The sequence below is a fragment of the Etheostoma cragini genome, chromosome 15, assembly GCF_013103735.1.
Source record: "Etheostoma cragini isolate CJK2018 chromosome 15, CSU_Ecrag_1.0, whole genome shotgun sequence".
In the NCBI taxonomy this organism is placed as follows: Eukaryota; Metazoa; Chordata; class Actinopteri; order Perciformes; family Percidae; genus Etheostoma; species Etheostoma cragini.
Genome location: NC_048421.1, coordinates 3,978,837 through 3,991,256, shown reverse-complemented (window position 1 = coordinate 3,991,256; position 12,420 = coordinate 3,978,837). Strand labels below are relative to the sequence as shown.

Sequence of the window (12,420 nt, the reverse complement as noted above, 5' to 3'; positions counted from 1 at the left end):
AATTACTAGGGGTCTGCACCAAGACACTTTTTGGTCTTGGCCTGGCGGACCTCCTCCATCAGCTCTTTGAGGTACTCGATTTCCCTGGCCATGGATTCAGCCTTCTCGTTCAGCTCCATGTTCTTCCTCTCCAGCAGTGCATGCTCTGCAAGAAGTGAATCCTGCTCAGCTCTCTTCTTCTGCCTGTAACGTGTAGCAGCTGTCTTATTCTGCTCCATCTTTTTTAGTTTCTTGGCCTTTGGTGCCTTCAAAGTTGCCCTTACATCTCCACCTGCCACCTGGGGGGACCTTGCTTTAACACCGGTGGGACTGGGAGATGGGGGACGAGCTTTATGCGTGGGCTCAGGGTATGGTCTGCTTTTGGGGGACTTTGGTGGAGGGGAGGCAGGAGGGGAGGAATGAATAATCTGTGATGTGGTTGTTACAGTGGTGGTGGTGATCCCAATTTCATTTTTGGGAGCTAGCACAAGGACAATGCGAGTTGGTGAAAGGGAGAGTACAAGCCTTGGGACCTGAGGGGCGACAGTAGCTACCACTGGCTTCACCTCACTCTCTGAGACGTCCACTTCACTGCCCAGGTCCAGGGTGTAGGCTGGGGAGGAGGGAGAATCAACCATGGGGGAAGGCGGTTCTGGGGAGGTGGGCTCAGATTTGATTTCCAGCTCTTGTTCTGGCTCAGGGACACACAGGGGAAGGTAGGGAACATCCTGTGCTCCAGTGTAGGATTCAGGCTCATCAACTGTAATGACAGAAGGATCTAAACAGAGAGGGGGAGGGGTAGGTATACTTGGAGGAGAATTAGAGGGAAGACTCGAGACCTCAGGAGTTGACAGAGTGGGCAATGGGAGGGAGTCAAGCTCCATGGGGCAATCCAGGGAGGCTAGGAGGTCTTCTGGACAGCTGGGGGACTCTTCAGTAGGACTGCAGGAGCCAATCAGAGAGTCCAGGTCAAACTCGCTCAGATCCACTCTCTCAGCCATCCAGTCCAGGTCACCGAACATATCCCCTGCGGAGGCAAACAAATCAGTATATTAATGAACCATCCGCCTTTCCTGTTACACTGCACTGATTGTCTTTACAAAGAGATGGTGCTCAAAAAGGATTTTTAAGATGTTAATGAGGGTGCTCAAAAGATTGCTTTCCAATTATTTTACACTCATTACCTTTACTGTCATCTGAGACCGTCTGTCTCAGCTGACCAGGGTGGCCCAACCAGTGGAGGGAAAGCAAGTCAGACTCTGTCCCAGCTTTGTCCCCCTGGAGGAGGACGGCCGGTGGTGAGGGAGGAGGAGAGTAAAAGGGAGGTGGAGAGGAGGAAGAGGACAGGGATGAGGAGGTTAGGGGTGACACAGGTGAAGTGTCCCCCTCCAATGAGGTTCCTCCTCCTTCCTGATTTTCTTGCTCAAGGCCTGAAGATAGGAAGCTTGCAGAGTCAGCCATGGGAGAGGAAGGTCCCCATAGAAGGGCCTCCATGTCTTCCAGGCCAAACTGTGAGTTTGTCATCATCATGGTCATAGTGGCTGTTGTTGGTCACAAACGGAGTGCGTATCGATGATAGGAAAGTCTCGAACTCTTTTATGCTGTCGAATGCAGCAGTGCTGAGGGTTTCCACGTAGGACCTGAGGAAGGGGGGACAAATGAAACATTAGTGAACATCAATGTGGTGGAAATACATTGATCAAACGATTTAGACATTTAAACTGTCGACATTACTCTGATAAAGAATACTGTGGGTAAATAACATTGTATTTAGTATGAAAATAAGACTTCTGATTTTAAATGTCATATTTTGGCGCAACACTGCCCCCATCCCTGCAATGAACCTGCTGCACATCACATGCTTCCACCCAGCTACCAGTCTTGTGACTCTGACGTCAGTCTGTCTCCAAACAGCGTCACAGGGTTCGTCATCCTGCCTCAATATGCAAAGCCACACTATTGTTCTCAATCCGCCAACATGCAGCCGCCATTTTAACACAAAGTGGAAACGAACCATTTTATAGTTGCCACGTAGACACTCGGAATAAAACACTATTGATTTAACGTTATACAAATGTAGCAACAGCCTTTTACGATTAGATTTGTTTAAATGGTCGCGGTACATTGTATTAGCCCAATACAAAACGTAACCATTCATATTAATTTGACGTTTTATGCCATCTGAGCTTGCTGATCTTATATTGTAATGCATCGCCACATCATTCTTTTCAACTCCGACGATTCAGATAAAGTCAAATTCATTATATATGTCAAAACTAATTTTAACTGGAATTTAATTCGAGGAAGCTTCGAGCTAGCGGTAACGTCAGGTGCCACCGTAGGCCGCACAGCGGTCATCAACCAAATGGTAAAAAAAATAAAAATACTTACGACATGTTGCTGAATTAGAAGTAACTCAGTGCACTGGCTGGATGCACTGTTTTGTTGGCTGCTGGGTCGCGGCACTTTCACACTGCCATTTCGGCCAGTAGAGCGATGATCAACAATGATGTCTCTTCGTCTGTTTCTTCGAAGGAAAGGAAAATGGCGCATGTGGTGGCGCGGTGCTGATGTATATAGTTTTAGGATAGGCTGGTAGTATCCTTCCGCCCAGCCCACATTATCACTCCGCCAGTGTTTTTGTGTCACATTCCATGCATGTCTTCTACTGTCAAACTAAAACCTCGTAAGCCCTACAGGTGCTAGCCTACAAGTGTTAATTTAACAATGTGGGTGATTCTGCGGGTTAATTTAGCATCATCATGAATGGTAGAATAACCAATCTTGAACTACACACACACACACACAGACACACACACACACACGCGCACGCACACACACGCACACCTTTGATTCAACTAAACATTTCCCACATACGATTCAGATGATCTAGATCATCTTCTAGATTTTTTGCCAGCAGTTGAACTCTACCAGAAAACCTGCTCCTGTTTGACTTCTTCAGCTTCTGGTCATCCTTTTCTGTAAAATACTGATCCATTTCCTTGACAAAGTCCTGAAGCAACCTTTCGGAGGACATCCCACCTGTGTGTGCATTAGATGCCTTCTTACCGTTGGTCGTGTTTAACACTGACTGTGACAGATGTACCGTCTTCAGTGCATCAGGCTGGGCTCCTGCCCTCTGTAACCTGGCAATGTCGTGCCTTCGCAGCTCATTCATCCCAGAGAGGATAAACTCCAGACAATGTTCCAGGTCTACAACATTTCCCTTATATTCATATACTAGTTTCTCAACTGTCATCTTGTTCACAATCTTCTTGTTGACTTTAACTGAGTGGGCGCCCATACCTCCAGCGGACACCACCATACCAGCACCAACAGCTGTAGCAATAAGTGAGGCACCCAGTGTGACAGGAGCAAAGACGATACCCAAGACTGCGGTCACCCCTCCAACAGCACCTGTGGTGCCTCCAGCAATGTCCATGGTTTTGGCTGTCTTCTTCATCTTGTCCAGGCTGTTGGAGATGGAGCGGAACTCACCGATGATGGTCCGCAGGCTGTCATTGCGCTTAATCATGAGAAGGTTGTAGAGACGCAGAGCCTTTCTCACATTTATCGCCCTCTGATTAAATGATCTGCACAGGGACAATGGCAAAAATCTTTTCATTTACCCAGCTCATTTGGTTAACTGCCATGTTGTATTTAGATATTCCAAACTGTTCTCTGGAAAACTGTTGCTGTTCCAAACTGCACATCTAATTTAATCTGAAGCTTTTTTCTTCTTAAAAAGTATAAAGTACATTTTAAATTCCAAGAAATATTGTAACAGGAAACCATTAGCACCAAAATGGCGTCGTCAGTACACAAGAAGGATTTCATATGATTCTGTGTAGTTACCTTATTTCCTCCTCTATACTGACGCCATACAATGACGGAGCCATGGAATCAGATTCTGTTGGAGTGACAGCACAGATAAGATAATGTAACTAGATAGATAACCACATCTCTTTGATTTTGCTCTTTGATCCTTAGGGCAGTGTTTTGTGTTGCTTGGTTACTGATGTATTTATTGCACATTTCTTTTCATAATATTTGATTCACCCTTAGTCCTCAAGAAAATATCTATCTAGAAAACCAAATGTACTTACTTGACACTCGTATCAACCATCTCAACAACCCAATGATGTCCTGAGGAAAACAGGTTTTTTTTTGTTATTCAAAATTGAGTGTCAAAGAGACAATAGATTTTATTCATGAAACCTCCTTAAACTTAGTACAACATTAAATTCAGCGAAATCACGGTTTATTTTCTGGTGAAGGAGTGGATGAAGTGAACGCTTTAGAAAAGCCGTACCTCTTTATCCTCGGGGGTCTGTTGATGAGGGGAGCAGCAGCCACTCTGGTAGCGTACTGTTGGCCTCTCAATTGTCTGGTAGTGTGTAACACACAAAGATTAGTGAATCTGAATATTATTAAAGCATACTATTGTCTACATCTAGGGTCTTCAATGTTTTTTTTAAGGACCCCTTAACTGAAAGAGAATGTACAATTGCACCGACAACAGGGTTGAAGATCCCTGGTCTACATTTGTGTGTGCATGTGTGTATGTGTGTGTGCGCATGTACGGTTTCTCTCACCCTCTTATCTACATCCTCTGGCAGTATTTCCAGGTAGAGAGGATCCTGTATCTCACTGCACACTGACTCCAATGTTTTCCCTTTTGAAGGTGGGGGTGGCGGGGTGAATGACGGCGGTGGAGGCTGTAATAGACAAAGAAAATTAAGTTGTTATTTGACTGCACAAATATACAACATTTGAGTATAAATGATTGGTTTTATGTTTTCTGTACACAAAAAAACAAACAGATTTAGGCCAGAGGATGAATCCTGTTGACTTTCTTTTTCAAGGTTACCATGAGGTTTACACTAGTGTTTTTGAGTGAAATGTTCACTGTGTGGCCTTATGTCAAAAGGGGGACGGAGAGGTTTGAGTAAGAAATATTCCACAAACGCTTGAATAGGAAGCTTATGTCATTATAGGGAGGAAAGTAAATCTCTTTGTTGAGGGGAGAATTATAATGATAGCATGAGATTGCTGCTGAATGCTCCAAGACGCTCCAGTGCTAGCCATATGTTTGTCAGCGTTGGGGTACCTACTTGCTCAGCTGTTTTACGTAACCTGATGTATAGATTTATGTGTAGGGTATCTGAGTCAGAAAATGACATAATCACTGTACGTAGTTCTATCAGATTCTCCTCCAGATTGTGGAACCATTGGCGGACATGTCTGTATACTAGACACTGAACATTGTGGAAGGCTTTGTTTTGTTTTGTTTTTTGTTTTTTTTGTATTTTTGTATTTTGTATTTTGTATTTTGTATTTTGTATTTTTGTGTTTGTATATGTTCTTATTTTGATATGGATCCCCCTGGGTCTGAAATAAAGTTTATTATTATAATCAGAGCACTTGACCCACTTAAAGATTTAGGGAACTCTAGATATAACTGTCTCAATTCCTCTGAGGCATAATGGCTGTTGTTGAATCACCTTGGTGCACCAAAGGTGTCGCGTTCCGTTAAGAGCACAAACAGGCCTTGGGCCGGCCCTATCAAAACTCTGGGTTTCACATTGACTGAACAGTGTAAAATGCAGCCAAAAAACACTAAATCAAAGCCATATGCATCGGACCGCCGCAGAAAATCATTCCTACCACAAGCAATAACACTTTTTAACATGTCATCACTGGGTGCTAGATAAGACTTTTGGACACCACACTACTGTACTATTGCAACCTGCACAATTTGTTTATTTACCTCTAGCATACATTTTAACATTTTAGCTTATTATTTAAGCAGTTGCACATTTTAGTTTCTCCATCCTGTACATATTCAAATATTGTTCGTTTTACTTTATTCATATTATTATTTCATGTATATTTTTCCTAGTATTTCATTTGTATTTATATTCTGTGCTTTTTGACTGATTTTGCTGCTGTAACACCGGAATTTCCCATTTTTCTTGGGATCAATAAACATCTATCTATCTATCTATCTATCTATCTATCTTTCTATCTTTCTATCTATCTACTTTTCCATGACGAGAGCATGACAAACAGAGCATGTGTTTCATTTTGGTTTCTGCTTCTGACCAAGCATGGTTCATTCCCAGTAGTCTGCAGTGGTTCTCATACTTGTAAAGGTAGGTGGCTCAACTAAGGCTGGTCAGCAACCCAATATTGTTAAATCTGATGCTAAATTAGAAGTGCATTGGCTGGATGTACTGTGTTGTTTTTAAAATTTTAATTCAATCATCTCAATTTCTCCGAGGCACATTGGTTGTTGTTGAATCAACTTGGTGCACCAAAAGGTGAATGTCACTGCATTTCACACTGACCACACAGTGGAAAATGCAGCAAAAAAAGGGAAGCCATATGCATTGGATTTTCTATGGCGACATAATGAAAAACAGAGCATGTCTTTCATGTTCATCACCTGTAGTCTGCAGTAGCTGACCTACCTGCAAAGGCGAGGTTTCACACAACGAGGCAGAGCAGGGGAGGGGGGACGGACCGAGTCGAGGCGGGACTGCAGGTCTGTCAGTGGCCTGAAAATACAATAGTTGAATATAACCAAGACATACATTGTAATCCAAGAGATCTAGGAAACTCTTATATATATATATATATATATATATATATATATATATACACAATAGTCTCAGTTTCTCTAAGTCGTAATGGTTGTTGTTGAATCAATTTGGTGCACCAAAAGGTGAATGTCATGTTCTGTTAAAAGCACAAACAGCAAAAAAAGTAAAGCCATAGGCATCAGATTTTCCACGATGACAGCATGATAAACAGAGCATGTTTTTCTGCTCCTTTTGTTACTGTTTTTTGCACCCGGCCAGCTAAAAAGGTTCATCACTTGCAGTCTGAAGTAGCTGACATACCTGTAAAAGCGAGGTTTCATACAACGAGGTAGAGCAGGGAAGGGAGGACTTTCTGAATCGAGGCGGGACCGCAGGTCTGTCAGTGCTGTTTGTGGCCTGAAAATACAAAGAAATTCCCATTGTGGTTGCATAATGCAGTTGAATATAACCAAGACAGATTGTATTCCAACATTTCTTTTCAAACAACTTGCTGAGCTTTTATCGTGTTAATTGTTGAGTTGGAATATTTATTTATTGTACTTAACGCACAGAAAACAGAGAGTCCATAATACATAACTTTAGCTTGCAGTTTACCGTTGTCCTGCAGGGGTTCACCTCTTCTTCAGAAGCAGCTGATGCACGAGATTCTCCCATAGAGCTGATGTAGTAGTATCCAGACTGCTGACTCTCATCAGTGTAGCTCTATCCAAGACAGTGGAGGAAAGGGAAGTATATAAATCTTTTACTTAAAGTAAGTAGTAGCACTATTACACCGCTGTAAATATATTCAGTTACAAGTAAAGGTCCTGCATTGAAAATTTTAGGGGAGGCCAGAGATAGCTGTAACCTTTTTGACATTTCTGTCTGTATTTTGGAGCTCTTTTGAGCCAGTGGGTTCAAAATTTAATACAAACTAATTACATGTGCCTGCTATTAAATGGTGTAGCTGTTTTACATGCAACCTTAACAGAAAAGGCTTGTTTTACTCTCAAACACAAGAAGGGAAATGGTACAATGTACCCCAATGTCCGGGTTAGTTGTACTATACCCTGGGGTGAATTGTAACATCCTGAAATTAGGATTATGGCAATAATTTGATTTCAACTTTTACTCAACACTCAAATTACTTGTTTACATAAAATGTGTGTGTGTGTGTGTGTGTGACCGAAATTTTAAGAAAAATTATAACTAAATACAACCAACATTTTGCTTGAGGTAGGTAGTAACATTTTGTAACTGCAACGAACCTAGCAAACTAGCTGTTAGCTGTAATTACAGCTAACAGCTAGTTAGCTAGGTAAGCATTAGCACTAACAACCATGTAAATATCTATATAGACGAACAATAAACACAATTTAAGTGTGTTGAGTTTTACTGAAAAGCTGGCATTGCTATCGCAAAAATAAATTAGGTTTAAAAAAAAAAAAACGTTCCTACCTTAAGAGGTTTTCTTTCTAAAATGTGCTGTCTTTCAATTTCGTGTGTAGGGAGGGACTAATGTTACTGATTGGAGAAATTGGACGTGTTACAACTAACCCCGTTCTCCCCTACTTAAAGCTTTAGTGCAACTTTTTTATATCAGCTCCACAAAACTCTCTCTGCTTTTCTCAGTATGGCTAGATTACCTCTTCTGAAGAGTCCATTATGTTTTTTATATCCTCTCCGTGTCCTCCTTGGCAAACAACTGGATGGAGGAGGCGTGGGGGTGGTGCGCAATCACGGAAAGGTTTGTATCACGTGGACGCGCCGACAGGTTTGTCATTACTTGGACTAGCGTTAGAAACTACGCACTATAGCATTAAGTAGAAGAATGTAAGTATCATCAGGAAGACTGATGACTGATAGCAATTCTGAACAAACCCAAAGATATTCTTAATACAAATTCTTAACATTTATTATATTAATCTTTCATCCTAAATCAATCTGTCATACTTCCATAGAAAACTCATGGTGTGGAATTTTGGGGAAAAACGTATAAATCCATCATTTATTGATAAACTTATATGTACTTAAATTTAGTGAACCTTAAAATGACATCTCTAATGTACAAAATATATAACAGCATGTTGCCAGACTGTATCCAGAGGCTGTTTCAGAAAAAAGAAAATATCAATATGAACTGAAGGGAAGCTGTATTTTCATTAACCAAATAGCGGAATAAATGTAAAACAAAGAAGTGTTTCTGTGTACGGAGTTAAACTGTTGTATGAATTAGAAAGTGACATGCAAAAGTGAAAAAACAAACATAAGGAGATTAATAAATATAATATAGAAGTGTGAATACCACTGTACTGTGTTGTACTGGGTTATAAAGTGTACATCTAGTTTCCGGAACTTTCCTTTTTGTATTAAAGAATATGATTTAATGTAAAATTGGTGTAATAATCGGTCCTGTTTGCTTCTTTTGTGTGTGTGTGTGTGTGTGTGTGTATATATATATATATATATATATATATATATATATATATATATATATACCTTATTAGTATTGTTGTTTGTTGGTTGTCTTGTCTGTTAAATTTTTGTTTTTTTCTTATTTTGTTCGTGGAAGTAAAAGCAACAATGTTATTTTTTGTATGTTATCAATGTATTGGCTGCTTTCAATGCATGCACTAAACTGAACTAAACTTACTTAATTAATAAAAGAAAATACCCTAGGTTTTTAGGTTCAGAGTGCCTTTCACTCTGTACAAAACACCGACCCTGGATCCAGCAAAATAGCCTCAGACCATCACGCTTCTTCCTCCATGTTTGAACCAAAGATTTCACTGAACAGCTAAAATTTCATTCAAAAACTGGGGTGTTCTAAAACTTTGAGTAGAAGTCTAAAATACTCAAAGCAGAAAAATTCTCCCATTTTAGAAACTGGAAACAATCCAAACAATTCTGTCAATAAACTAAGTGTTTAATTGTCTAATCATATCAGCTGGACATTTGGCATATATGCATTTTAATAAAGCATCTTGTTTTATAAACTACATGTGTTTTGTGTACAAAAAAAGAATTTGTAAAGTAGCCTAACTAGTAAATGAAGCTGTAGTGTGTGAGTACATAGTACAAATTTCCCTCTGAAATGTAGCAGAGTAAAAGTAGAAAAGAAAAGACTCAAGTAAAGTACCTTAAATTTGTACTTAAGTACAGTTCTTGTGTGAATGTACTTAGTTACATTCCAAAACTGATACAGAATAATACTAGCATGACAGGGAACATTATAAAACCTATTTCACATTTTTAAATGAGCAACAGATTCAAATATGACCCCTAATCTGTTCATGTATAGCAAAGGTTTTGGGGAAAAGTCAAAAATGACCATCAGATGTGTCATAAAGAAGTCTAACGTGTGTTGCAGAAAAGTTGGGATGCGGTGAAAAACGTTACCTGGCCCTTACCTCAGATTTTAGTCCCATTTTAGGGCGGTGTTTAGGGCGAGGTGGCGGAGAAGGAGATTGGGTTTTCTCAGGAGTAACAGCTGGAGGCTTGCAGAGAAAATAAGAAGCATGAAGTAAGTTGCTCTAGTTGCTCCTGGTACCATTTAAAGTTAATAATGAAACAAACAATGTTTGGAAAAGTAAACTGGTATATGTTATATATAGGGGTGTAGTTATCAATTATCTTTGTAATAGTCCATAGTCATTATTTTAAAAACATGTCATAATGTGAGCAACTTTTTAAAGGAATCGTTCAACTTTTTTAAGAAATGTGCTTTTCCGCTTTCTTGCAGAGAGTTGGATGAGAAGATTAATACCACTCTCATGTTAGAGGAAACCGCTAGCCTGTTTTCCAGCACCTCTAAAGCTCACTGATGAACATTTTCTGTTTTCTGTTTCATGCATAACCCTGAAGGGGCTTATGATTTCTTGGCCAGAGGCAGTGACTTCCTGTTGTCTCTGATGATTGCTTTTCTACCAACCTCATAGTGACAAAAAGACCTCACGAGTGCAGAGTGGTATTGATCTTTTCACAGAGAAAGCTCATATTTCCCAAAATGTCAAACGGAAAAAAAACTCACAGTTGGCTCAGAGTTTGAACTTATACAGTGATAGTCTTCGTTGACTGCTTTTTTGAGTTTGGTGGCGGTCATACATTTTCTCAGTGGTGGTCTGGGCGGAGGGCGAACAGGGCGAGGTGTCTTATAGTCTGCAGGATATTCACCAAGTTGGGAATTCTGATTCCAGAAGGACATAAAAAAAACACATGCTACTAAATGAATATGTGCTATCACAAGTTAATCTTATAGAGACAATATCACCACTCACCACTGCATTGGTTGTGTTGCTAGTTGTGTCTGCAGAATCAACAATGTTATCGTTACACTGGGACTGGGCTCGTTCAGACCTGGGAGTAGGTACAGGCTTGGCTTCAACCTTTGACTGGCTTCCATCTGTGACAGCAGGCTGACAAAAAAATACATCATGCAAACACCAGCAGACATAACAAAAAACATTCATGCATTCAAAAATGGACCACGATTAGCTGGTCCTCATGTTTACCTTTGGCGCATCCAGGTCTTCGTAGGCCAGTTCCAGGACATCATGGGAGCTGCTTATGGTGGAATTCATCAGGTACTTTGTGCTGGGGGGTTTGAGCAACTATGGGGTTAAATAGTGACACAAATTACCTGTAATATATTCAGTGAAGTGGTGGTACATGACACACCAGTGGTGGAAGAAGAATCAGATCATTAACTTAAGTAAAAGTAGCTATACCACAGCGCAAAATACTCCATTACACTAAAGGTCCTGCATTTAAAGTCTTACTTGGTAAGTTCAAAAGTATTAGCATCAAAATATACTTAAAGGAAAAAGTACTCATTATGGGGAATAACCCGGTGTAGAAAAACCTATACACAACATCCCTGTAATATAATCAGTAGTGACGCATCAATGTTACATCACTATTAGTATCCTTATTTTCTCAGCTGGTATAGGTTGGTCTCATTTGTATTACTTTAAACAAAGCTGGGTATCTCCTTTCCTAATAACATTATTGATTTATTAGTTGATTTATATTTTGTTGTTAATAATCTGAACCTGCAAATGAATTATTGCTGTCAGTAAGTAAAGAGTACAATATTGGCTTCCAACATGTAGTTGGGGAAGAAGTATAGTGTAGCATAAAATGGAAATACTACTACTACTAGTACCTAAGTAAATCACATTCCATTTCCCCACTACATGCACCTCACATGTGAAGCTTGAATTAGTTTCTCTCTGTCGTTTATCCTTTAGGCCCAACGCTTTTCCAAAACATATTTGATACATTTGACTATTTAAATAGAACAGAAAGAGCTGATTCTTACCGTCAAAACGTCAGTTATCAGTCCTCTCTGTTTTAATATTCCGTTTCATAGTTTTTTTATGTAGCCAGTGTAAGAAATGGTGTCGATTCTCCTTTGCGTTTACATGCCTGTACTTTCATCGGGTCAAATACCTCTGTCTGTGTCGTCAAGCCTAATAGGTGTGATCTCCCTGCAGCGTCACAGCAGAGAGAAGAATGTGTGGGGTGTGGTTCCTCTTCTTGCAAAACCTCCACACTAACATTAAGAGGTGGAAAGAGTCTGAATCTGAATCATAAACAAAACAACACAAAACAAGATTTAGGCACAGATGAAAAGGGAGCGGGCCGTGGAGCTATGGATAGGCAGAGGTGAAGAGATGGGTCTTGACGTGGGACTGGAAGATGTTGAGGGACTCAGAGCTGCGGATCTCTTGGGGGAAGGAGTTCCAGAGCCTGGGAGCTGCCCTGGAGAAGGCTCTGTCCCCAGAACTGTGGTGGCTGGACTTGAGGATGGAGAGGAGACCGGCTGAGGTGGATCTGAGGGGCCGTGAGGGTTGGG

The 12,420-nt window shown here is 40.5% G+C and overlaps 1 protein-coding gene across 1 annotated transcript; it reads right to left on the bottom strand.

Moving 5' to 3' along the window:
* Positions 1-1,513: 1,513 nt before the first annotated feature.
* On the bottom strand, positions 1,514-12,025 carry LOC117957755. Its single transcript, XM_034893771.1, has 14 exons — positions 11,884-12,025; positions 11,075-11,173; positions 10,841-10,978; positions 10,594-10,749; positions 9,974-10,060; positions 7,179-7,286; positions 6,885-6,980; positions 6,453-6,539; positions 4,575-4,697; positions 4,292-4,366; positions 4,086-4,125; positions 3,835-3,889; positions 2,371-3,572; positions 1,514-1,619 (listed from the first exon to the last, which is right to left on the bottom strand). Exons 2-13 carry the CDS (start codon positions 11,141-11,143, stop codon positions 2,834-2,836), a joined length of 1,773 nt encoding a protein of 590 aa, XP_034749662.1. The 5' UTR covers positions 11,144-11,173; positions 11,884-12,025; the 3' UTR covers positions 1,514-1,619; positions 2,371-2,833.
* Positions 12,026-12,420: the final 395 nt, after the last annotated feature.

What these genes read in the sequence shown, in the direction of transcription:
- LOC117957755 (XM_034893771.1), bottom strand. Translation starts at nt 11,143, where the DNA reads ATGAATTCCACCATAAGCAGCTCCCATGATGTCCTGGAACTGGCCTAC. An exon ending in AAATGGGACTAAAATCTGAG is followed by an intron (nt 7,287 to 9,973) that starts GTAAGGGCCAGG and finishes TGTCTTGGATAG; the next exon opens with AGCTACACTGATGAGAGTCA. An exon ending in ATGAAACCTCGCTTTTACAG is followed by an intron (nt 6,540 to 6,884) that starts GTATGTCAGCTA and finishes TTGTATTTTCAG; the next exon opens with GCCACTGACAGACCTGCAGT.